We start from the raw sequence: 27,523 nt of genomic DNA, 5'->3' as shown, positions 1-27,523 counted from the left end.
TACAGATCTTGCCCAATCCGCATCAATGTAAGCTTCTATCCTCATGTGCCAATTACTTTTAAATAACAAGAGGGAAAGACTTTTGATACCTCAAGATATGGTATGTTGTGTGTAAGAAGAATGCATATATTGGCTTATGACACTAACTAAGCAATATCTAGATGGGTGAGAGAAAGATAAATAAGTTGACCAACTAGACGCTAAAACATACCAATATCCTGTAGAGGCCCACCACTTTGTTTATTAAGCTTATGATTAGGTTCTATAGGTATATCAACCGGTATTGCCCCCAACTTTCTTGTCTCTTGAAGAAGATCCAGCACATACTTACTTTGAGATATAAATACTCCCTCGCGAGATCTCACCACTTCTATGCCAAAAAGGTATTTCAAAGGCTATCTCTTCCTTCAAGTCACCGTATAAAAAAGCATTATTTTCCTAATATAAAAGCCATCTCTGATTAGCTGCTACAGATATGATAACTCTAATAGAGTTTACTTTGCAACTGGAGCAAATGTTTCTTTGTAGTCAATTCCATTAGGCTTGAGTATAGCCTTTAGCAACTAATCTTGCCTTCTATCTTTCAACTGCACCATCCAGATTACATTTGATAGTGTACACCCACTTACATCCCACAAGTATCTTTCCCTTTGGTTGATCAATTACTTCCCAAATAGAATTTTTTCCAAGGCTTTTATTTCATCAACCATTGCTTCCCTCCATTTGGATGTTTTAGAGCATCTACAACAGATGAGGGAGTAGACACAAAAGCTAAAGAGGTAACAAACGAATTGTACAAGGGGGACAAAGCCCTGTACGACACAAATCTTTCAATTAGATGTTGAGTACAACCTTTGTGTCCCTTTCTAAGAGGGATAGCAAGATTAAAACTATCAAGACAAGGAGTACTACTAGGAATAATGGAATTACCTAGTTGCGAGTTATAGTAGTATTATCAACAAGAGGAGACACATCAGAGGGAACTGGCACAGACATTGGAATTTGAAAAAACCTCTTTTCACTAGTATTGTCACCCAAATTCTCCCCCTGAAGAGAGGTAGATCTACCTATGGTGAAATAAGGAACAGAGTCTTGAAAAGTAACATTCATGGAAACGAATTGACGTCATGTAGGGGGGTGATAACACTTGTATCCTTTGAGAGATGAAGGATGACCAAAAAAAATGCACTTAAGAGTCCTATAATCTAACTTAGTACAGTTAGGACCAAAGACATGAACATAACAATCACACCTAAATACTTTGGGTAGGACCAAGACAAGGGTCAATCAGGTTGAAGACTCTAACATGGAGTCTTGAAATCGAGGACATGAGAAAGCATATGATTAATGAGCTACGTAGCAATAAGAATTGCATCCGACCAATTAGATTTTGGAACATTGGTACCAAACAAGAGTGATCTGGTTACCTCAAGAAGATGATGATTCTTTCGTTCTACCACATTATTCTATTGTGGTGTATGAACACACGATTTTGATGTTCAATCTTGTTTTCACCAAAGTATTCTTTTATTCTTTTCTTGTAATGGGTGACCACCATCTTATGAAAAAATTTGAAAATATCCATGTGCATCAAGAATGGTCATCAACAAAAGTAACAAAATAACAGAATCCAAAGATAGAGGCAACAGGGGAAGGTCCCCAAACATCAATATGGACAAGATCAAACATATAATTACTTTTATTACATATAGTAGGAAAATACACTCAAAAATGTTTGGCAAATTCACAGATTTCACTATGAAGATTTGACAAAGAAAAAAAACAATGTTAGAGTATAAGTTTTAAATATTGAAAAGACACATGACCAAAACACGCATGCCAACACATAACATGCTTTTTATTGATTCTATTACTACTACTAGCTTGCAATGTTGTTGACACAATGGAAGTCTTGTCGAAAAGATAGAGGCCATCAGCTTGACGTCCAGTGTCGGCTTCCTCATATCCAAGTTCTGAAACACGCAATGCTACGAAAAAAATTGATGCAACAATTTTATTTTTATTTTTTTTGGTGAGAGAATTGACTGATAACAAGTTAGTAGAAAAATTGGGCACATACAACACTAAAGATAACAAGAAATTTGGTGAAATGGTAATATTCCCTTTTCCGGACACGGAAGAAAGGGTACCATCAGCAATCCTAACTTTGTCTCTACCTGACAACGGAATAAAAGGAGAACAGGGACAACACACCTATCAGTGTGCGGAAGCCCCATAGTCAATAATCCAGAAGGAGTGGGGAAAGAATTGGACACGTGATGGGCAGAACCAATAATACCTAACTGAGCAAAGGAAGAGGTAGTGGATGGTTGATCCAACTAAGCCATAGCCTGACTAAGTTGTTACAATTCTTTCTTGGGAACAGTGACCCTATCCTTGGAGGAAGGCTGTGATGGAACTCCTCCCTATGTAGGATTATCCATATTAGCATTATGAGCTATGGAAGGCCCTGACCGAGTATACTTTTGTCAAACGGCCAACCAAAACCCAACACTTCTCCTAAGTATGTCCTTTCCTGCCACAATGCTCACATTTGATCTTATCTCAATCACTTGAATTCATGTTTCCTTTGCCACTAAATTTCTAACCTCCACTTCTATTATTCCGTTGAGGAGTTGAGTATGAAATCTTTGTAGATCTTTCAGTGGTAGGAACCTGATTCATAGCTCAGTCAAAGTACTCTCTCCATGACGCAAATAGATTGCTCTTGTCACAACTGATAAACTCATGCAATATTCTTCTGCTAGAGAGTATATTTGGGCTGCAAACTCCCAAATCTCCTTGGCTGTCTGGAGGAACAAAAACCCACGACTAAGGTGTGGTTACATGGAATGAAGTAACTAGGATATGATAGTGAGATTTTCAGTCTCCCACTTGTCATAGAGAACATCCATCTGATCTGGCTCAGTAACATTTCCTGTGACATATCCCAACTTCTCTCTACCTCTGATATACATTTTCCGATTGGGATCATTCCAGATAGTTTTTTCCATCCAACTTAACCGTAGTAATCATCATACTAGGGTTCTCCAAGGGAACATACGACTATTGTAGAGAGTAAGAAGTGCCTGACATGACTTCGGAGCTTAAGAAGTTGCCATCAATCTTCTCAACAACTAGAGGACTGCAAAGGCCAACAATACAGTCTAGGAAATGCAGAAAATACCACAATAGGATTTGTTTTGTACAAAACAATCCAAAAAAACGCAGCTACACAACAGATAGAGATCCCACGACCAAAGAATATAACCAAAACAATGAGAGGGATGCACACATGTCCCAATAGGAGCAGCACAACCACTATAATGGGTTCTACAACCCAAAAACCAACCATGAAACAAGAACTGATAGCAGCACAGCCACTATAGTGGGTCCACAACCCAAAAACCAACAACAAAAAAAAAAACAGCAAAGAAGTTGGGCGGTAAACCTACAGTGGTGTTTTCATCACCGCGTGCTCAATCGAACTCCGATCGACTCAAAACATGCCTTGAGATATTCGGAATTTTGAATGGAGTCTAGACTTGGTAGTCTAAGACATCAAAACATCTTCCAAAGATTGTGGTGATCATTTGAATAAAAACTAGAAAACCTCCTGATACCAATATACCTCCAAAAAAAACTTGCAATATGGCATCAAAAAATTCTGGAAAAATCACCAAAAAATCGAGAATATTGATGTTTGTCACCCTAGGTTGAAACCCAAAATTAGGGTCTTTTCTGATTGTTGACGTCAACATTATCAGAGATTCTCAACGAGGTGTTCTGATCCCTTTTTATCTTCTTTACTTCAATCTGCTTTGATACCAAGTTGTAAATGTAAAAAATCCTAAGTCGGATTGAGGAAAAAATAGAGAGAAAAAGACAAAGGAGAAAAGAAGAAGAATAAAGAGTCGGAGAGCATAAATGAATCACATGCCTCCAAGAAATTCTGTTTATATTAGGTTTGCATGGGAGTGACAAAAATACCCCCATACAAAATAGAAAGATAATAGAAAATCCACAATATAAAATAAATGACTATTCTACCCTTACAAAACTCTTTGGTATTAAAGTTGCCCGATCCAAGAAAGGCATTTTCATTTCTCAACGGAAGTATGTTCTTGACCTCTTACAAGAGATGGACATGATGGGGTGCAAACCTTGTGACACTCCGATAGACCCAAATTACAAACTAAGTGAAATTAGTGGTGACTCTCTTCTTGATTCAAGAAGATATCAGAGACTTGTGGGTCGTGTGTTACCTATTTATCTCTCACCTGATCTTATATTGCATATGCAGTAAGTGTAGTGAGCTAGTTTACAGAATACTTACGTATCTGAAATCCTCTACTGACAAGGGTTTGTTACATGCCAATCATGGTGATACTCAAGTTGAAGCTTATACTAATGCAGAGTAGGTAGGATCAATCTCAGATAGGCGTTTTACTTCAGGGTATTGCATCTTTGTGAGAGGACAAGTAATATGGTGACTTGGAGAAGTAAAAAAACATTCTGTAGTTACAAGGTCTAATGCAGAAGTAGAATTTCGAACCATGGCACACGGGGTATGTGAACTCCTTTGAGTTCAAATGCTACTAGTATAGATGGGTTTGCCTACCCAAAACCCTATGAGATTGTATTGTGATAACAAGGCAACAATTAATATTGCCCATAATCCAGTACAAAATAATATTAACCAAACACATTGAGGTGAATCGTCATTTTATTAAAGAGAAATTGAAGTCCGACAACATTTGTACTCCATTTGTGAATACTAGAGATCAATTAGTTGATATTCTAATCAAGGGACATGGTAGTTCACAATTTTGTAATATTATTAGCAAGATGGATATGTGTGACATCTACAAACCAACTTGAGGGGAGGGGGGGGGGGGGTTTTATAAAATACCTTATGTTATAAGGGTATTCTAGGTAATTGTGGTATTATGTTAATTAGTCCATATTCTTGGTAGATATATAATATAATAGAGGGAGAGAAGGTGTGCTCTCTCACTACTCACTTTTTCCAATTCTTCTTCTACAAACCCTAACCCTAAAAAGACTAAAACAACAAAAAACTGCACTATTATTACGGAAGATAAGACTTATTTCATCTAGTTCGAGGTTTCTGTGATGATTGGATGCAGGATTGTGAAAATTACCCTAAGATAATATTTATGAGATTAAGAATAAATTAATATGGACAATTCAAAACATAAAATAAGCTCAATCAACCACAAATTAATTAGAAACATCTAATACACAATTAAAAAACCTTCAAGAAGTTGCTTCACATTATTTATAAATATTTAAAAATGGTTGGTAGCCTGTATGTACGACTTTATTAAATTGTTTAAGATATATAACTATAGGTCTTCTATAGTTCACCCTTTGATTCTATTTACATTGTATAAATTCTTTTGCTTTCATATGTTTCTTTCCTTAATTATGTTTAAATAAACATCATCATATAAATATATCTAAAAATATTATTTATATACATGTGCACGGACGTATTTGTTCTTCAAAGTTCTTGAAGGAGTCATGTCAACCAAACTACCATTTTACATACCTATGTCATTATTAGATAGGTCCAAGATCATAAAATAAGAAAATAATCGTTACATATATATGGTCCCGTTCAGCAGCCAACGTTAGGGAGGCAGCGTTGGAGCCAAAATTTGTCCTATACGGGTTAAAAGTTTCGGATTTTCGTGAGGACGATCTCTATGCTAAGGAGATCATCCTCACAAAAATCAGCCCATTCTGAAACTTCTTAACCCATCAAAAGTGGTTTAGAAGTTGAAGAATTGTGGACCGTCGATTTTTACCATTAATTTGTAAACCACTTTTGATGGGGTTAGAAGTTTCAGAATGGGCTGATTTTTTGTGAGGATGATGTCCTCGCCATAGAGACCATCCTCAGACAAAATCAGCCCAATCCGAAACTTTTAACCCATATAAGACAAATTTTGGCTCCGAACCTGACCCATAAAAATATGTATTCCTAAATCAACCTGATTACATTGTCCTAACAGTTTCTTACATTCTTTGAAGTCACAAAGTACAAACGTAGAAGAAAGGTCAATAGATGTGATGCTTAGAATCACCCAATCGGGTATATTCTACGCCTATGAGATATCTTTGGCAGAAACCTATGAATGATAGAAGCAACCTCTCTTGCATCTGCACCCCTTCAACTTTTAAAAATAATGTCCAAGGTCTTCTATGCATTTCAAAAGAGGTCTGGGCATGAGAGGAGAAGAAACATTGAGCATTCAATTCCTCTTTAGGTATCATCAAAACTCTGGCCATAGTTGGATTAGAAAGAGATGCTTTTTTTATGAGCTATTAGAAAGAGATGCTCCAAATCAGTCTTCCAAATTAAACTGTGAAAGTAAGTAAATATAGAACCAAACCTGTTCTTGTATTGTTTGCATTTGGGCGAACTGTTTGGACATTTTCTTGCCAGCCTGGAAAATTTTAAAAAAAAAAAAAAAAAAAACAATTATTTAGCACATAGAATCTAGTCAATAATTACTTCAACTAGATATGTCTGTCTCAAAATTAAAAATATGTATTGGTTCAAGTCCACCTACACCCATAAATATATACATATATATATATAAGTACTTTGTGTACTCTCTTGCGGGGAATTCAAGGTAATATCGAACTGATTTCACAATAAATCATACTTTCTGTTTATGGTAACTTTTCTGCTGACTACTTTTAGCAACTCATCACTGGCTAGTTTTTATAACAGTTTATAAACTATAATGTCCTATGAAAAAGACCAAAGCAGTTCCAGTAATTCTACAAGTGCAAGAAACTATATTTTAGTGTCTCCTATTTCTATTAAAGTTCAATACATAAATGAATACATATGCTATGACTCAGCCTTAATTATCTGTGAATAGTGTATTTTGATCTAAGGATATAAACCTTCTATTTTGTTCAATCAGATTGGACAAATGAAGGTATCTAAGGAAGCTGTGACCAAGTTCCATGATGATCTATATTCTATAGTAGTTATTTCCTGTGCACATCCCCATTAGCTATAAATTTATTCTAAACTTTCTATTTGCACATATCTTTTTATTGGAATATTCCCTACACCATAAATACAGAAACTCTATTCTTGATGGATGTCTTGCAGCACACATGATCTCCAATTAAAAATTTTCAAATCTTAGACCATCCTTAAATGGGTTCCCCAAAAATCGAATCTTTTCTTTGTAATATATGACAGAGTTTCATGTGGTACATTGGAATCTACGTCCAGATCCAAAGGATGTACAGATTGATGAATATGTTTGCCAAATGGATAACAATCACATTAAGAATATAGAATACTCTTTCTTTCAAAGATTGTCTTTTTCTACTAGTCTACATGCATTCCTACTAGATTTGACGATACACAAGTCTGCACATATAATAGTGCATATAGATAAAATTTAGACATTAAACTGAGCTTTCACACAAGCTTATTTCCATTATGCACCCTGTTGAATTAAATTCTCAAATAAGAACATTTTGCAGATTTCAGAACGCATATTGCATTAGTTGTATGCTTACCGAGACTGCAATAGATATCCATGAACTGCAGACTGATTTTAGCAAACAATATAATTTGAGTTGTTTTTGTCTCTTCCATTGAGTATAGTGCACTGTGGAATGTAAAACATGTTTAAGAGCTCTAGAGGTTTAAGACAGGTTGACCCTCTTTCACCTTTTCTGTTCAATTTGGTGGTGGAAGCTTTTGGAAAGATGATGTTGAGAGCTACCATTTTGGGGGCATTGAGAAGGTTTGGAGTTGATTAACATGGTCCACAAGTTTCCCACCTTCAGTTTGTGGATGATACCCTTTCGTTCTTAGACATCTCCATAAATTAGGTATATTTTCTACGTGGTCTTCTTTTCCCATTAGCTTAAGGAAGAGTACAACTTTTCGGGTAGGATCGATTCCAGATGTTCCTATCTGAGCAGAGTTCTTATGTTGTCAGGTGGACTCTTTTCCATCATCTTATTTGGGTTTGTCGTTGGGTGCCGATTATAGGAATGTAAGTATTTGGGATCAAATTCTAAAGCAGATGGGGAAAAGGTTGGGATCATGGAAAGCCCACTACCTCTCAAAAGGAGGAAAGATAACGTTGATCAAGAGAACTCCCAATATCCCAACCCACTATCTCTCTATGCTTTCAATGCCAAGAAAGGTTGAAGTCCAACTTGAGAAAATGGTGAGAAATTTCCTTTGGAATGATAAAGATGGGGAAAAAAAGTTTCATTTGGTAAATTAGAAGAGTGTGTAAGCCTGAAAGGAGAGGAGGCTGGGAATCAAAAAGTTAAGGACTTTTAATTAGGCCTTATTGGGAAAATGGTTGTAGCGTCTTGGGAAAAAGGACATGTGGAAGATGGGATGGGGTGGGAGAGTTAGGCAATAAGAATGTCATACGGCAGTAGCATGTGGAAAGGGATATGTAAAATTGCCACTGAATTTAGCAAACATCCCCAATTCAAGGTGGGGAGAGGTAGTTGTGGTCATTTTTGGGAGCACAGATGGTATAGTGATTCCACTTTTCAGTTGCTCTTTCCAAAGCTATACATCCTCAAAAAAAGAGGATGCTCATCTTTCCTGACTCTTAATGGAGGGGATACAACTTGGGACTTTGGGTTTAATGATTGAAAGATTATACAGGTGGATTCACTTATCAACCCTATCCTACCATGATTTTTCTACTCAGTTGGAAGATTGTAGAACCTTTTTCTTATATAGGTAAAGCCAAATACTATTAAAAATAAAAATAAAAAAATTGGAGGCAACTTAAAGGTAAAGAAACAAAAAAACATAAAAGCAACTCAAACAATATAGATATTATGCCATTTATACAACAAATCCCCAAAATATTATCCCTCTAACTCCTTAAATAGCTTGCTCTAAGAGAAAAGTGTAATGAGTGTTCCTTCCCCTCAAAAACTCTAATGTTTCGTTCCAACCAAATTCCTCATCATAAGGCAAATGGAGTTTAGGACCAACGAATTCTTTCTTTCAAATTTAAACCCTTGTGCTGCCAACTTTTAAAATATCTAAAATAGAATGTGGGCAACACCAAGAAGTTTTAAAAAGATTTAAGAAATGAGACCAAACTTCTCTGAAAAAGGGACAATGAATTCCTAAGACCGTAGAACTTGGGTGGGTAGCTGGGATGGTTTGTTCTTGGTGAGATCGTTCTATTCCCTTCTTGAGAACTCTTCCTCTACCATTTTCCCTATTGCGGATGTTTGGTCTAGTCAAATCCCGTCTAAGGTTTGCTTTTTAATGTAGCTAACTGTTTGTGACAAACTTCTTACCTAGGACCAACTCATGGTTAGCGGTGTTATTTCTATTGATTTTTGCTTTTTATGCAAGGCAAGTGGGGAGCCTGTGGACCATCTTCTCATCCATTGTTATCTTGCATGTTCAGCTTGGTCCCATTTTCTCTCTTTGTTTAGTATCTCTTGGTATCAACCTTGTTCGGTTCTTCAATGTTGGAAATCCGCAATTTTTCTAGGCAAAGAGAGGATTCTTTGAGTCTCATCTCCTTTGCAATTTGTTGGGGCTTATGAAAACAATAGAATGGGCGTACCTTTGAAGGAAAGGATAATCATTTTCATGATGTCATTTTTAGTATTCTGGATTTGCTTTCCTATTGGTGTAAGCAATTCAAAGAGTTAGAAGCTTCTTTTTTGAGGATTTTCTGTGGAGGTGGGAGTTAGTTTGTAAGAAGAGTGTTTAGATGCTTTCCCTTTTGTTGTACCTTTGAGGACATCTTATCCTATTTTCAATAAAAGTTATTTTGCTTTTTTTTTTTAAGTGTGAATCATGAAAATTAAATTAAAGTCAAACAAGGTAAATGTGATATAAAACCATTGCAAGAGAGCTTACTATATTAGATAAACTTCAACTAGGATTTTCACATGGTTTTGTGACTATCTCCTTTACAGGAGCATGGCTTTAATGAAACATGTCAGAGATATTAATTGAAGGAAGTAAGCACCAAGTGTACATAACCATTAAAGGGGGGAAACATAAATTGTCAATGAGATTTCCAAAAATTATTCTCTTCAACAAAGATAATATGATTCCTACCTTTCCGGTTTCTGTAATCTGGGGAGCAAAGGTTCCTTTCAAAGTCACTATTTTTGCATGGTAGGCAGCTTAGGAAGACTAACCACATTGGACCAACTAATCAAATCAGGTTTTCAGACTCCCAATTGTTGCATTGTGTGCATGAGGAACGAAGAGACAGCTAATCATTTATTTTTGCATTGGGATACTGCGTAATAGGTGTGGGCAAATTTCCTTGGGCTTTTTGGGGTGGATGGCGGCATACCCAGGTCAATAAAGAGTTGTTTGAGTTGTGTCTGTTTTAGGGGATCCCTCTAAGAACTTCTAACAAGATCCTGTGGTGTCTTCTTCCCTTTACCATTTGTTGGGGGCTTTGGAATGAGAAATAATCGGACTTTTGAAGGAAAAGATCTTCTTACACATGATCTTATTCTTTCAATTTTTTTTCTTTTTTTTTTTTTTTTGTTGAAGGGGGGGGAGGCTTTTAAAGAGTTCAAGGGTTTGCTTTTTTAGGATTTTGTAGTTCGGTGGGAGCTCTTTGTAATTTGGAGGCTTAGTAGTTAGGGCTTCTATTTTATTAGTTTTTTCTCTCTCGGGGTCACCTGGACCCCTCTCCCTTTTTTTCTAATAAAATTTTAACTTATCAAAAAAAAAAAAAAGTAAGACAATTTCATGCAATTATAAAATACGGAAAAAAAAATTCAAATTACATTACCTTCAAGTACACCTCAAGAGTGGCATTCTTCTCTTGAAAAGATTGCATTGCTGATCTTTCAGAGTCCTTTACCTCAACTTGAATTGTTTTCTTCTCCTCCAAAGCCCCCTTTGAACAAAAGCAAATCAAAAAAATTAGTGGATATGTAAACTCAAAGTATGCGAAACACATTAATATGTGAAAAATGGATATGGCAATCATGCAAACTAATAAAAAAATAAAGATGAGCAAATATATAAAGCATGTGTTACAAACAGTGTTGTCAAACGCGATCACATATGCTATTTTTTATATGTAAATCACATATGCCATCAGGGCATATACAATTTAGGGTTTCTGGATCATGTGATGGCATATTTTCCGCAAAGATTTGACTATTGGAGCAAAAAGTTCAAATTTTTTTCATATATCTTCTCCTACATATACCTTATTTCCACCTCCTATTTCTGCATTATTCTAAGCTATTTCTTTTATTCTTTCACTCGCATATACTCTCTTTAGGTCATATTTTTACTATTATTTTTTCAAAATATTGAATTTATGCATCATATTTTCAAGCTCAAATTCTTGTTACCAAATGACTAAATGTAATCAATTTTATTTAATTTGGAAAATGAATGTTATCCATATATATTGTTCAAGTCCTATTTTTTTTCCTTATATTTTTCTGATTTTCTTATACAGTTTTCCCTTTTTTGTTATTTTTATTTATTTATTTGAAAAAAAATACTTCATCGTTGCTAGCATGCCACATACTTGGAACACTAAAAAATGTATTTGAATATAGAATAGTGTATGCAAAGAAAATCATTGAGTTTATAAATATCTTTGTAGCATTTAGTACTATATAGAGTAAGTTATTGAAAAATAATATTTAATTGTATTTTGTAATAAATATAAAATAGTTTTTACTATAGAAAGTTTGAATTATTGAAATACAAATATGTTTTTTGTCAATAGTTGTTATTTTAAATGTTATACTACATATTTAAAATTATCATTCGTATGAGGTTTACACCTCGAGGCACTGGCCAACCGAGAGCATTGCCTCACGCCTCAATGTCTAAAAACATTGCTCTTTGCAACATATAATTTACCGACTTGATTAATGAAGCACATGTAGCAGACACCACACAAGTGCCATAGCACAAAGATTGATAAAAAAATAAGGATTTCATTAGAAAAGAAGTATTATGTAGGATAAGATTTTATCTTGGAGATTGATCAAATGAGAGTTACACGAGAAGGTCATATGTATTTAGCATACATATCTTCAATATATATAAGGCTCATTTACCCAAAAGGACTCCTTAACCTCCAAGGCTTAAATTCTTTTACTCTTGACTCTTACAACAGAACTACTTGGACACATCAAAAAAATTCTTCTAATCCAAGGTCCAAATTAAAATTTGCATACCACCTAATAATTAAGTTATAATATTTTTCCTCATATTCTTCTTCTTAGAAATGTTTGGTTGAACTTTATTTGCTTCAAAAATTTGTCGAAACAAGGTCTAGACAATCTGGGTTGGGAAAGAGGGCAAGGGAGATCCTCTATCTGATGTATGTGTGGAAAAGGATTCTAGAAGTTATTCTTGAGTTACATAGTAGGATTTCTTTTAGGGTGTGGAAGGATTCTAGGATTCAATTTTGGGAGGATCGTTGGTGTGCTGGTTCGCCCCTCAATGTGCAATTTCCAAACATGTATTATACTTCCTTAAATTAGGTTGCCTCTTCAAGAATTCATGTTTTGGACCAGGAAAGAGTTGCCTTGGGATTTTGGGTTCAGGAGAGACTTTAAGAACTGGGAGGTCAAATCCATCTTTACCATTATCGGTCAGAACTCTCTCATTCCATCTCAGGTTTGGCTTAGCAAAAGAGATGGAAGCTTTTTGGTAAGCTCTTCAATCACTTTTTGCTTTTTTCTTCTCCATCTTCTTAGTTTTCTTTTGTATCTATCTGGGGCTCACAAATCCCTTTTAAAATAGTTCTCTTTATCTAGTTGGTGAGTCTCGAAAAAATCTTGACAATGGACAAAAACCATTGCTTGAGGCATTATTTTGGTTGACTTTTGTTACATTGCAAAACAAATGGCGAGTCTTACTAATCATCTATCAATCAATTGCCATTTTACTCATGCTATTTGATCTCATTTCATATAATTATTTAGCATTCATTGGTGCTTCCCAAAATCAATTTCATATCTTTTTCAAAAGATGCCAATAGATGACCCTAAACTCGAGAGAAAGGAATTTAGTGGAGTTTGACCCCCTTTGTCATATTTTAAGGTGTTTTGAAGGAAAGGAATTATTGGGATTTTGAAGGATCTGAGCAACTAGATTCAGGAGGTTATTATCTTGATCATCCGGTTTCTTTACTTTTGGTATAAAGAATTCAAGGAGTGTAAGGGAGTTTTTTGAAGACTTTGTTTTTAGGTGGGAGACAAATTGTTAGGGGGGCGGCTGAGTTGTATAGTTGTTTGCATCATTTCTTTTTTTCTTTTTTTCTTTTTTTCTTTTTTTTTTTTTCCGTCTCTCCTCCTCTTCTTCGTTTTGTCTTTTCTTTTTTATTTATTTTGATCTCTTGGTAGGTCTACTCGACCCCCGACTAAGTTTTTATTTGTTTCTTTCTAATAGAATTTATATCTATCAAAAACAAATACAAAAAACAAAACAAAAAAAGTTTAGAAAAATGAAGCCATTGGGAAAGAAAAGGTCCACTTGTTTTAGGCATTGGTTAATCAAGCACAGATGAAACTCTATTTTACAAGGGCTCAAACTGAACAGGCCAATTAAAATCCCTATTTGAGTTTCGAATTTTAGGCTCAAACTGATCAGTGGCTAGTTTCCTACCATATGGTTTCATGTTCTATTTACAAAAGACTCTTTTATCATATCCTAAAACTATTCTATCCTCGTAACATTTACTTGTTATATGTTGTACTTATTTGTTATCAATTGCTTGTACTTGTACTACATTGTACGCTTTAAAGTGTAGGTTGTGTCCATGAAGTGGATTATACTTCCACATTAAGCATAAATGTCGTATTCACACTGTCTTGGTCCCAAATCCTTCTTATATCTGAATTTCATACTTGTGTACTTCACAGGGTTGCTCAATCACACCATGTTACTTAACATGGTCAAAGAAATCTCAGATCTCCATGTATAACATAAGGACAAATTTTACCCACCAATTATCATATAATGAGAACAAGAGCAGTACCTGTAGCTTGTCTGGTGATTGAACAATTTTAGATCGCAATTTGGCATTTTCTTGGGCAATTTGCACCAATGCAAAGTCAGCATTAGAAATCTGCAAGAAATTATAAGGGACAAGAGGCAGCAATTAGAAGTATGAAGAAAGCAGTTCTTGACATTTAAACTACATAATATGTCTCTGGCAGAAATTATTTGATGCGAAGCAGACATTGATAGGAACAGAAACTAGACAATTTGAAAAGCACAATATCTACTAACATAAAAGAGTCAAAAACAACATGCTTTGAACAGTTCTTAGTCTTATTCGGAGACAATGCAAGAACCACTTCAGACAATAATTCCCCTAAATGTGGATGGTGAAAATTGCAAGTTGCAATTATTAAAGAGATATTCTATTGCCACACCAACTTTTGCTAACGCCACCCCAAGATGTGTGCTAACCTTTGGTGATTTACATATGAATTGGGGTGGCATTAGCAAAAAAATTGGTGTGGACATAGAATATCTCTTATTAAATCATATAGCATATTCTAGATAAGACACTAGTGAGAAGTCCTTAAACGATATTGCCGGCTGGTTAGTTGGCAAAATCAATTTGTGACACGTGTATGTGTGTGTGTGTGTGTGTGTGTGTGTTTGTGTTTCTATACCCCTGAAACATGGGAGGGGCCACCGATTGTTGGGCCGAAGGACGTTAGCTTGTTTCCGAAATGTGTCCTTATGTTCACCGAGGTGCATGCCTTACCTTGCTGGGAGAGGAAAGCCATCAAGCTGGCTAGACCAATACTTGGACCTTGACAGTACGGAACCCTTACAGAAAGTGATAGAATAAGGTTGGATCCTTGGTTTAAGATCTCGTTTCACATCAATGTTTTGGTTTTGTCAAAAACTGAAATGATGGTGAAACATTTGAGACATTAAAAAATAATCTTTTAAGGAGACCAAGTCAAGGGCGTGTCATCAGTTTGAAAATACAAGGGCTTCTCAAATATTTCTCAAAATATAGGACGACCTTCTTAACTCCCTCGATCCTTAAGAGGAGACCAAGTCAAGGGCATGTGACTTGATCAATCAATCTTTAGTATCACATTCATTTGTCCAAAGAGTTGCTTCAATCTATCACTAGGTAAAGCGTGTGACTTATAGCGGCATGGAGCCCTCTTGCACTGAACAATAATAAACATGTTTCAACATAAAATTATTCTTACTCAAATGGCCATCTTTTTCCTGAAATCAAACTATGGATGCGGGCATCAATTTTCTTGATGAGGAATTGAAGATTTCTTCTTTCTTTTCTTTTTTTGAGTAAATATAAAAGATGTGAAACCAAACCTTGTCTTCAACTTCTTTGGTCTTATCCCTCAGTGTTCGAAAAGAAGCTTTCAGCGACATTTGGTGATTGTTGAGGCCCTGAATAGTTTGACGTAACTCTTTGACTTTAGCATCTACTTCCAGAACAAAAGGTTGTTCTCTTTCACTAGCATCTTTGAGCTCAGAAATTTCCATATTCAGCTGCATGGTTAATTCATACATAAGTGCCAAATAAAATTTAAATTAATTAATACTATTTATTTATTTTAATAATTATTTTCCTTAAAGACCTGTGAAATCCTTGACTCCAACTCCAAGCGCCGCCCTTCATGGAAATTAAGTTTATCAACATATGTTTGCAACATATTCAATTTAGATTCCCTGAAATATTTAAGCAAGTGTTTAAAGATATACAATTAAGTATAATCACATATTAACTTAAATTTGTGTAGAAGTGAATGTGTATCCGGTTTGATAAGGAAACTATTAAATTATTTTTATCCTTATAAAGACAAGAGTTCACTCATGCATCCTCTTTAGGATTAAGGGGGTAAAAACAGAAAAAAATAAAGTTATGGGGTATTATTAAAAAAAATTGAGGTTAAAGGGTAAAGATGAAAAAAATAAAATGAGTTAAAGGAGTAAAAGAGGAAATATAGTAAAGTTAGAAGGGGTGAAGGGAAAAACAATAAAGTGGGCTCCACAAAAATTGCAGTTGGATGGAATGCTTATCCTAGCTGGATGGAAGTTTGTCCCCACAAAAGTGGGCCCTACAGTTGTGTCTTATTATATGGATGATAAAGTAGACATCAACAAGACTAACCATGGGTGCAATCATACTAGCACTAATGAACTAGATCCCATCAGAACTCCATAATTTAACATGCTTAGGCGACAATAGTACTAGGATGGGTGACCTAAGAAGTTCTAGAGTTGCACCCCTCCCTCTTTTTAACAGATTGAGAAAACAAAACCAGCCATTCTTAAGGCTATAAATGGATTAGGGTTGAGTCAAATCCAAGTCAATCAGATAAAAATTAGATCAGGTCTAGACCAAACTGATATATTATTGGATTATGTCATTATCAAAACACCATGACTAACTCCAAACCCAGCGTAATCTGATCCAATAACCACAATATATACACACAACCTATATACAACAATCTATAATATTTGTAGTCTATCTGTTCTAATATACTTTGGATCAGAGCATTATTGGATTGGGGCATGACTGATCCAGAAGGATCGAATATCATATTGGATTGGGTCTTTGTCGTATCATAATAGATTGCTCCAACCTGATATAATCAGATGAGATCAGTCAAATATCAAGTTTGATCAAATTCATTGATAGCCTAGCATGCTTTATGGAACTGGATGTTGGACAATCAAGAAACAATTGTTCATAGAATTAGCATACCAAAAAATGAGGATGTTTAGATGGATGGTAGTAAAAGTAGGGGCTGTCAATAGATCAGATTGAACCCAAAATTCAATCCAATCAAATAAAATTTAGGATTAGTTCTGACTCAGCTTAGCTCCAATCCAATGAAGACCTAATCCATAGAACATACATTATATTTTATAGTGAGTAAATATATATTTTATATTTATGTTTACGTATATTGGATTTATCAAGTAACAACAAACCCTTTTTGGATCCAATCTGATTGTTATCGGCTTAGCTTTGGAAAGAGGTTTTTGGTTCCAATAAAGTTCCAACACAATAAAGATCCAGTTTGATTACCAGATTGGTTATGAATGCACCACGATCCAATTTCAACCTGTTCTAGGTTCAATAATACCCCTCTAACTTAACTATCTTTCATCTTTTACCGGTTTAACCCCAAAGATGTCCGTGCCTATATTCTTATATTCAATTTCTACTCCTCCCAAGTTTTCTCCAATATCTTATTATATTCTTCTCCTCAAACTCTTAATCTATATTTACAAAGGAAGCATAAGTTAACAATAAGAAAGCCCCTATAAATGAGATTACCATGTCAGGATTCTTTTTAAAGCAATAGTCTAGATGAAGAAAGACACCTTTAAGGACACCCTTGTCCCCAAGATGACAGTGGCCGACAAGGTTTAAAATATCATTTTGATGCAATGTTTCAGTGATGAGAAAAATTGAAATGTCCTCGACAGAAACATTCCATGTTTTGAGGACAATGTTTCATTCTGATTTCTACTAAAACCGGAATGTTTCCCAGAAACATTATGAAACAACACAAAACCTTTAACTATGGGGGCCTAATCAAGGCAAACAAACATTGTGAAAGGACTTTACCCAAAAAAAATCTTCATAGTGACTCTTAGCCCATTCCCGAGAATCTTCATCTGAAGGACATATTTGAACCTCAAAAATGTGACTAATTAACCAAGCTAAATGGAATGCTTTTCTCTTCTTACATTGCATACAGCACGCCAAATTGATTGTTGAATTGGGGGCTTGCCACACCAACAATCCTCCCAAAAAGTAAATCTCATCACCCTTGCCAACTCTAAATACAATCTTTTTCATAAGTTCAAGAAAGGAATTAAGAATGCCTCTTTAGACAATAAGTAATCATCAGTATAATAGATTTCATGGTCTTTTAGAGTAAGGTTTTCAACATGTTTAAGGGGCATATTTTTTTTAAGGATTTTATGTTTAATTGGGACCTTATGAGTTCCGTTAAAAAATAGTTGAACTTTAGTGCTTGTAACAAGGTAAGTCTTTTAAAGCCTCCTTACTTCCTTAATAAAAGTATACTTATCAAAAAGTAAAAAAGAATGCCCCTATACAGACACTACAATCGTATGAAGCAATATCTGGGAACGTCCTAGACCCACATTTAGATTGAATGACTCTCTTCCACAAAATACCAACAACCATGCCCTTGAAAGAGTTGTGTCCATCCTTTGAATGGCTCGAATCCCCAAACTCCATACTGTCTAGGGGTAAAAATAGACATCCAACCAATTAAATGAAACATATGGATTCCACCCTTTTCATTCCATAGAAAACCACAGATCAATTTAGCTAACTCTCCACACTCCTTGGAAAAGAGAAGGACAAGAAGTACATAGGAACAATTGCCAAAAGTGCTTTTCATGAGGTTCATTTACCACCAATTGATAGGAATTTGCATATCCAAGAGCCTATCCTCGAGCTCACTCTCTCAATGGCCGGGTCCCAAATTTCCCTTGACCTATAGGTAGCAACACCAAGGGGAAGCCCAAGATAAGTATAGGGAAAAAGCCCACTTCAACACCTAGTACACTTGTTAGCTCAACAACACTAAGAACATCCTCAACTCCGTAGACCATACTTTTGGAAAGATTAATAGTTAGACCAAACATCACATCAATGTATAAATAAAAAAATTCTAAGACATCTAAGTTTATTAGAAGATGAATCGATAAAAATAAGTGTCGTCAACAAGCTGGAGGTGGATCACCATTGGACTGACTTCATTAAAAATCTCTCCATTTTCTACAGTCCTACCAACTAATCTACTTAGTGCTTCAATCATGATGTCGAACAGAAATGGGGATGGAGAGTCTTCCTTCCTTAAACCTCTATAACTCTTTAAAAAAATCCATTGGACCATTCACAATAATCAAGAAGAAAGGCAAACATATGAATTTGGTTATGAATTAGGCCAACATGACTAACTTAGTCACACTCCTACCCTTACTAAGGCTTGTTGGACGCACACAGGTTGCAATGTAGGCCAAATAACACCTAAGCCCTCTAAAGATAATGGCCTAGACCTAGACCATATTTAAAAATGTTGGATACTCCCTTATACTAGTAATAAAATTTAAAAGATGTTGGGGCGAATCAATCTATCCCAATAACTATTACCACTGCCCCCCCCCCCCCCGACAAAAAAAAAAAACTACTCACTGATTCCCACACCTCATCCTCCCCAAAATGGTCGTTCAAGCCACTTCTGGTGATCCGAAGAAAGTTGTCTAGAAAAGACCTCACATAGGCCTGCTCAAAATACAAATTTTAATAATTCACCACCCTACATAATATCATCCAAACTAGACGATTATTCCTTTTATGGCTAGATATAGCTCTACAGCAAGTGCTTTTGTTGTTGAACCCCTCCTTCAACCAAAATAAACAATTTTTTCCTATTCAACTTTTAAATTAGATTGTCTGACCTTTCCATCTTGGGACAATGATTGAGATTCTTCCGAAACATCCAATTGAATTATTTTACAATAAAATTGCATTTTGATGTCCACCCTCACAAAGAATTCTTTGTTTTATACCTTGAGCTTTCCTTTGATTGCCTTAAGCTTTCATCTAAATTGGACGGTGTCTTTCACAGAAGGAGAGAGATGACCACCGAACCCATATCAGATCCAACAACCATGGTTGGGGCAGAAAACATATTCTCAAAGTGAAATAGAAAAAGAAGACTTTCCCCCAATCAAACTTCTAGTGCCCTTTTCCGAGGCACTAAAAATATATCCAATTAGCATAATGTGGGCCACTATTGATGGTTTGCTAGGAAAAATAGCCTCCTCAAAAAGGGAGATCAATGAGGAAATTGCAATTCACAAAAATTCCAAATTCTTTCATGCCTTCAGTCACTTTAGAAATGACATTCTTTTCATATGAGAAACTAAACACATTAAAGTTGCTGCCCATACACCATGATTTATCCCAATAACCAACAAAATCGCACAACTCCAAAAAATATTAAGAACTCTCCCTATCATAGATAGGTCGTAATGCACAACAGAACACCCAAGAGAAATATTCTCCCACGCAATTCACAAGGAGATAGATGGTAAAAACCTTATTAAAACACCAGAAATATCCATACGTATTTTATACCACATAATCAAGACCTCTAACGCCGAACCAATTGTCGAGAGCTCACACTAATCGATCCGTCTACTACCCCAAATGTGAGATCTAATTCTAGCATCCATATTATCTAATTTGGTCTCCTACAAAACAAACATGGTTGGGTTTTTACCTGAAGATAGATTTCACTTTGGCTCTTGTTTATATGAACTCCAATCCTCAAACATTCCAAAATACAATTTTTCCCATCACCAATTAACTCTCAAAAGTCCCCCTCTCCTATGCTCTTTTTTTGAGTAAAAAATTCTTTATTGAAAGGGGGCGGTCAAGATGACAAAAACCCCAGAGAAAGAACAACAAATGCAAACAGAGAAAAGAGCAATCAAGAGCTACCCATATGATTACAAACCTAATCCCACCTCCCCTAGTGGTCTTCGAAAAAGATCCCTTTTACTTCAATGAACACCGAACTCCAGTGAAACAAAAGATCGATAATATCAAAAATAATCTCATGAATTTCTTGCTCCTTGTCCTTGAACACCCTATCATTTTTTTATGTTTTCTTTTAATTTTATGAAACAAACAATTGATATTATGGAAGAACAATGTGATACTAAACAATCTAAGCCAGCAATTCCAGCAAAGAGATTCGAAGCAGCATTCTATAAAACTCATTCGACAATATTTCTTCTAAAATTCACCAATTTAAGAGATAGGCAACAATGAGTAAATTTTTTTCTCTTTTTTTTCAAATAAGTGAACCAACAAGTAAATTGGATTAAAAATAAAAAATCAAAGCAGGACCAATTAAATTAGAGCCACAATTTCTCAGAACCAAACAGACAGTAAACAACACAACACAGCGCAACAAAACAGCGATAACAAGAACATGAGAATTAATCTGCAAGAGAGATTCTGGACATAAATCTGTCAAAAAGAATTTACCTGTGAAGGCAGAAGTTCAGAATTGCACTTAGGAAAAATACGGTTCGATCCGTATCGGGTCTTATAAGATCAAACAAATTAAATCTCGTGGAGCAACTCAAAGACGCCACCAATTCCTTAATCTTGTGGCACAAATTAATCTTCCGGACCGAATCTACATGATGGTCCGGATTCTCCAACTTCCCTAACGCATCGAAATCAGGTTGTCCATGATCGTCCCTGTAACAATATCAGAAACCCTAGATGAAGATTTAGAAGAAGAAGAAAAAAAAAAATTTAAGTTGTTAGGGTTTTAGTAGATGTACTGGAGAGGATCGAGAAAGACTAGGATGCTGGTGTAGAGAGAATATATAAAATCAGGGTTGGGATTGATGAGATCTTGCTCTCTGATGTTTGCTATTCCTGATTCAGAGAGGATTGTAACGATTTCTTTGCGAGGGAAAACGGGGAAGGAGAATGTTGACGTCATCTCCTCTGCTCTCTCACTCACTCCACAACTCCCTATTATACAGTACTCTCCACCACACCACTCCAGTTCCCTCCAATTTATTGAATGGGAGTGTTAATGGCACCCAAGAATTTTGGAGGGCACCCAAAACTTTTGAAACAAAGCAAATTTTTCAAAGACCCGCGCTAGAGGAATTCTAACGCAAATAGCCATACTAGCTACTAGACATAATTTTGGAGAGGCATTTTTCCTATTCAAAGGGTTTGCACTCCAGCCAAAATGATTCTCTCCAAATTCATCTGCATAAAATGAGTCTCATTGTCATTATTTTTTTTACCATCAATAAGTAGAGAGAGAGAATCCCACTTGTTTCTTTTGTCTCTTCATCTTTCTCTCTCTCTAAAAAAAACTTTAAATGACTCTTTAGATATAGATGACTCTCTAGTTTTGCAAAACTGCAATTGAGAGGGGATGCCTAGCCTGAGTGTGTTGAAATTGCTCTTAGCGATGCAAATTGGATGGGTTAAACCACGCCTTAGGTCAAGTTCGGGCATAATTAATTTGGGTTCGGTCATGTGTTGGGGCAACGAAAAAATATGCCCAATTCAAAACGGGTTGGGTTTGGGCATGGATATTAGGGAACTTGATTTGCCCAAACCCAAACTTAAATATGATGATAATTTAAAATATTTTAATATCTAGATTTTTTCACATTTCAATGTATATGTTTTTGTTTATATATCAAAACTAATATATGATTATTTTCATTGGGGAAAATTACTAAAAATGTGTTACTTTATTAATTATTTATAATAAAAAAAATTATATTTTTTAAAATTTTCAAAAAAAAAAATTAAAACGTGAATTGTCCAACGTTTTAGTAACTTGTTGTACAGTCTAGTGTTTTAATCAATTTCAAAAAAATTCTTTTCGAAAATTCCCAAATATCTTACTTTTTAATTGCTCTATACTAAGGCATTGTTTGTTTGCACTAATTTTCAGTACTTAATGCTGGAAAAAAAAATCAATACTATTTGATGCTTAATTTTTGCGCTGAAGTGGTAAGCACTTCTCTTTCAGCATGGACAAGTATACTCTTATGTTTTAAAGGATATTACCTCTTATAGCCCATGGATAATTATATAAGCACCTCAGAAATTAATAAACCCACACCATAATCTAATTGTTTTGTCTTATATGGGTTAAAAGTTTCGGAATGAGTTGATTTTTGGTGAGGATGATCTCTACAATGAGGAGATCATTCTCACCAAAAATCAGCCCCAAAACTTCTAACCCCATCAAAACAAGTTCAAGAACTGTAAATCGTCCATTTTTTGTTTTTAGAAACCAGTTTTGATGTGGTTAGAAGTTTCGGAATGGGCTAGATTTTGGTGAGGATAATCTCCAAACCATATAGATCATCCTCACCAAAAATTGGCTCATTCCAAAAACTTTAACCCATATAAGACAAAAAAAAATTTGATATGGTGTGGGTTGCCCTTATTGATTCGTGGAGTGCTTTTATAATTACACATCCTTCATTTCTTTCGAAAATTAGTCATCCAAAATTAAATTATTACATCTTTGAAATAAGATGATGGGATGCTTCAACTGTTATTACGAGAAAGAAGATCGTGCGTGTTGTATGAACAGATTTTATGACAATGTTGATTTCAAATTTTGGTGATTTGTATGAAATTATTATTTTTAATTTGAAATTTGCAAGGTTTTAGAAATAAAAATTATTATTTAAAATTTGAAATTTTGAGTATTACTTATTATTTAAAAATGAATTGTATTTTAATTTTATACGAAATAATATATTGTATTGTGCTTGATAAGAAATAGGCATTTGAAACATGCAAATAATATATAATATGATTGTAAGGGTAAAAAAGATAACTTACTCGTTGTAAACATAAGATGTTCGTCATGGAACCTCAACGTTATGTTATTTAGAGTTACCACCATTTTTTTTAGAAATGGATTTGAATAGGCACCCAAAATGATTTTGAAATTAGTTTTATCATTGTAATGACTCTCCTACATGGGAAAGACATGACCCACTTAAAATCTAAGTAAAGAGGTTCGATTAGAGGATGGGGGCTTGAGAATATGAATTTCCCATAGGAAAATAGATTATTTATAGAATTTTTGAAAAACTTTTGGGGATAAAGTGGTCTGACCCTAAAAATAAAGAGAATGGATATGAGGTTTTGATTATTTCTTTTTAGATTTTTCATTTTTATGAGTGTAAGGGTGGAGTTTGTGAGAAGAAATTCTAAAAGTATTTTTGATAAATAGAGATGAAAGAACAAAAATACTTTTGGAAAGATAAGTAAGGGGGAGTAACATGTGTAAAAGTGAAGTGATAAGTAAAAAAGCAGACATTGGTTCATTTGTAAATAACTCATAAAGAATGGGTGGATGTATATTTTTAAAATGGACAAATTGGAGAGTTCCATGTATGTACTTGAAGATTCCCACCTTTTAAATATAGCATTGGACGTTCTCCCAACTTTAGGGATTTTTACTAAAAACTAAAGTACATTTTTTATTTGACTATATTTTTTTAGGAGGGCATTCTTATATTTTCACAGGGGAGTTGACTCTCTAATTAAGTTGGAACATTGGGTATTGGGACTTATAGGAAACCATCATGTGTCATCTTTAAGCAGGAGGTATAAGACCATGGGCTTAGTATGGACTTTATTTTAGACTTGGGTTATAGAGTTAGGATGGCTTTAGGTATTTTGGCTAGGTTTGAAAATGGGTTTGGTTGTCACGCCCCAAATACTCAACTTGAATCCCCATGATTTTCAAATTGAATCCAGAGGCATGATATATAACCCATATTATAATAGTCTATATATAAGTGTAAACAACAAATAAATAACTATATGTCATACTTGATCATTGTCCAATAAAACATATATGTATCCTCAAACATCAGTATACTTGACATATACATAAAATAGTAATGGCATAATATCATGTTCGTAGTTATATAAAAATGACAGCAAAAGACTCAAACCTAACTCTAGTTCAAAACTCATCAGTAGTACCCATGCTTCACTCTTGGAAGCTTGGACTGATCGTCTATAATGTCATGATAGTGAGTCTCTTCGAAAAAATCACCTAAACTAGGTGCACCTGAAATTTGTGATGTCGTAGAGATGAGTAATAGGAGAATTACCCAGTAGGGGAATCTTACAATTCTAAATAATAGCACCTTATATGCAGTTTAAGCATTCTAGGATTTCGTAAATCATGCATGTTTGCTATTTAACACATAATTGAAAATAATTTAACACCGATGTCATAAAACCTAGTAGGAAATTAAAACACAATTAAAAATTTGAAAAAATAAGTGTTCATAATATAACATCAAATAATAAAGTACTATAATAGAGAGTTGAAAGTCACGACTGATGTGAACATCTTAATCAAAATACGATCATTCCAGTACTTCACCAGTGTGGAATTCCACTGTTAGTTATTGATTCTATGGCCAGCTTCTGCCACAATTTGGGTAACTGTTTTTCGGCTCAGGTTGGCCGTTGACCAAAGCCTTAATAAATGAGTTAAATCAAGTAGGTCATTCTTTCTTGACTACTCTAGACTATTAATAATCATTAATTAGTCATTTACATCTATGTCAATCTGGCGTGCATGTGATCATTGATAATCTCTACCAACCATACAACTATCTACATCTTGTTCTTTATTAAAGACATAAAAGAAATTTTTGGATTCCTATTGTGATGTTGTGTTCTTATGCTTCCCATAATACATAAGAATTCAAACAATACAACTATTATCCTAAAATAACACATTGCTCCGGAAATGTCACAACATGTTATTCTTTATAGGTTTAAACAATCTCTTTAATAAATCACTAAAATACTACATATAAGTTTTTTTTTTAAATGTATTGAAAGTAAAACATACATGTGTTATAAATACCCAATCCACTCTTAAATGTTATAATACCCCGTGTTTTTAACTCGTATCTCGATGAGATCAGATAGTGTTAGTTCGAGGAATATTTTGAAAAGATAACTTGGAATAAAGTACCCGGAATATGCTATGTTCGTTTTTGTTGAAAATCGACTTCGTCATTAGTTTTGCAATGATCGTAATATATACTTTAGCTTGTAAGCAAGTTTGAATTCAAGTTCGAGTGGAAAAGTTAACCAATCCTCAAATTTCCTGTTGAACGGGATCCAAAATAGAAAATTTTTGTTAGAAGGAGAATTAGGAAGATTCGACCACACTATTAGGACCGCAACGAAAAATTATTCAAAATGGTATACTCGTTTGTCATTTTTCGAGTCCGAATAGTTAAGTTACGATCGAAACTAGAAATGATGGGAAAATTACAAGTATGCCATCAGCTTCTTATAAAAGAAAGCAAAGTTTCTTTATTTCCTATTTATTTCCCTCTTCTCTAAAGAACCTATACATCAATTCTTTTCTCAACCTAGGGTTCTCCTCTCTTCACTTCAAGATTCGTTGAGAAGGAATGACCGTTAAACCCCGACGAAGAAGACAAAGTTGTCGGCTACGACAATAACTACAACCTTACCCTCCTTGTTAACCCATTCACATTCGTTTTCCTCACCCTCCATCAAAAATCAGCAAGCAAATTAGGTTATCATCAAACTCGAAGCTTCAACTTGTTAGTAGGGACTCGTTTTCTAGTGTAGAAGTAAAGAAGAGTGTCGTCGTCGAAGGAGTTGCAAACCCTCGCTCACTTGCACCAAACTCAACCCAACATCGACTCCTTTGCCACCAACCTTGATTATTGTGTGAGTTCGTCACTTTCGACGTCCACAAACCAAGTAGGGGACTTTTCAATTCCTATTGGTAACTTTAAATTTCTGAAATGTGCATTTAGGTTGTTTTAACAAAACTTATTGTTTATTTTAAATCGTAGAAATCTTTATTTGAATTGGAATTCATGTTAGAAATAGAGGTTTGATGCATTTTATTTATGTTTTAAATGTTAAAATTCATGGGTGGGTCAAAGGGGTTGCAGAACGGAACAAAGATCCAAAGAATGGATTGAAAAATCCAAAATTCGCGAAGAAGTTCAGTGTTGTCGGCAGGACCGTCGGTCCTACCGACACCCACCGATGACTATTTTGTCGGTTCCACCGACAGAATGAAGCTTCTGCCACCGATAATTATCGTCTGTCGGCAGGAATCGTTGGTTCCACCGACAGAACACCCTTCTGCCGCCGATAGTATATTTTGAGTCAAAAATCAGACTCTGACTCTTGGACTGTGATCCTTATGACTTGCACATAACCATTTATTTCATTAAAAAAGTAAATGTCCTCTTTAATTTTTACTTTCCATTTACTTTAAGTTCTTTAATGAACTTAAGTTTTACCCCCCATTTTGGAACAATGGGAATGGTTTCGAGATATAAATCTCAAAGGATCAAAATCCAAATTTTGGTTTCAAGAACAAAACGTAGATTTCGACGTTTTCGGCAAATTTTCAAAATGTAATAACTTTCGCATTACTTTGAATTAGATTACAAAAATTATATGGTGTCGAATCTCGTGATCGAGACTTTCATTGTCAAAAACCCATTTTTAATTTCGAGCATTTTGAAAATTTGAGTTTCTGACACTTCGTTAAATTTTTACCAACTTTCCTTGTTTTTAATAGTTTTGGTCCCGTGCATCGTCGAGACCTCGTTTTGAATAAACCTTGATGGTTTTCAATGGAAAGACCAAAAATGACTTTGAAAGATTGGAAATGAATGGTTTGACTTGAAGAGATGAAAAGTGAGAATATCGAGAGAATGAAACAGGGAATGAACGGTAAAATGTTAGAATCACACCTGAGGGGTGATGCTTGCATTTTACATTGTATGTTGTGTAGGTTGGTGAAAGGATATCCAGGTTATTAATGAAAGAGTTGCATGTTTATTTAAGAT

General features: G+C 34.9%; 1 protein-coding gene across 1 annotated transcript in view; it reads right to left on the bottom strand.

Annotated features, from left to right (window-relative positions):
* Positions 1–21,645, bottom strand: part of LOC147409927 (kinetochore protein) — a 34,810-nt gene extending 13,165 nt beyond the window's left edge. The window contains exons 1-7 of the mRNA XM_086432103.1: positions 21,428–21,645; positions 21,123–21,341; positions 15,646–15,736; positions 15,377–15,556; positions 14,049–14,138; positions 10,824–10,931; positions 6,423–6,476 (exon numbers count right to left, since the gene is read on the bottom strand). Of these exons, the coding sequence (XP_086288229.1) occupies positions 6,423–6,476; positions 10,824–10,931; positions 14,049–14,138; positions 15,377–15,556; positions 15,646–15,736; positions 21,123–21,341; positions 21,428–21,591 (906 nt within the window). The 5' untranslated portion in view covers positions 21,592–21,645. The remainder of the gene's footprint in view (positions 1–6,422; positions 6,477–10,823; positions 10,932–14,048; positions 14,139–15,376; positions 15,557–15,645; positions 15,737–21,122; positions 21,342–21,427) is intronic.
* Between the last annotated feature and the right edge of the window lie 5,878 nt (positions 21,646–27,523).

This window comes from Akebia trifoliata, chromosome 2 (genome assembly GCF_017979445.1).
Source record: "Akebia trifoliata isolate Shusen 1 chromosome 2, ASM1797944v1, whole genome shotgun sequence".
Lineage (NCBI taxonomy): Eukaryota > Viridiplantae > Streptophyta > Magnoliopsida > Ranunculales > Lardizabalaceae > Akebia > Akebia trifoliata.
This window is presented reverse-complemented; position numbering and strand designations above follow the sequence as displayed.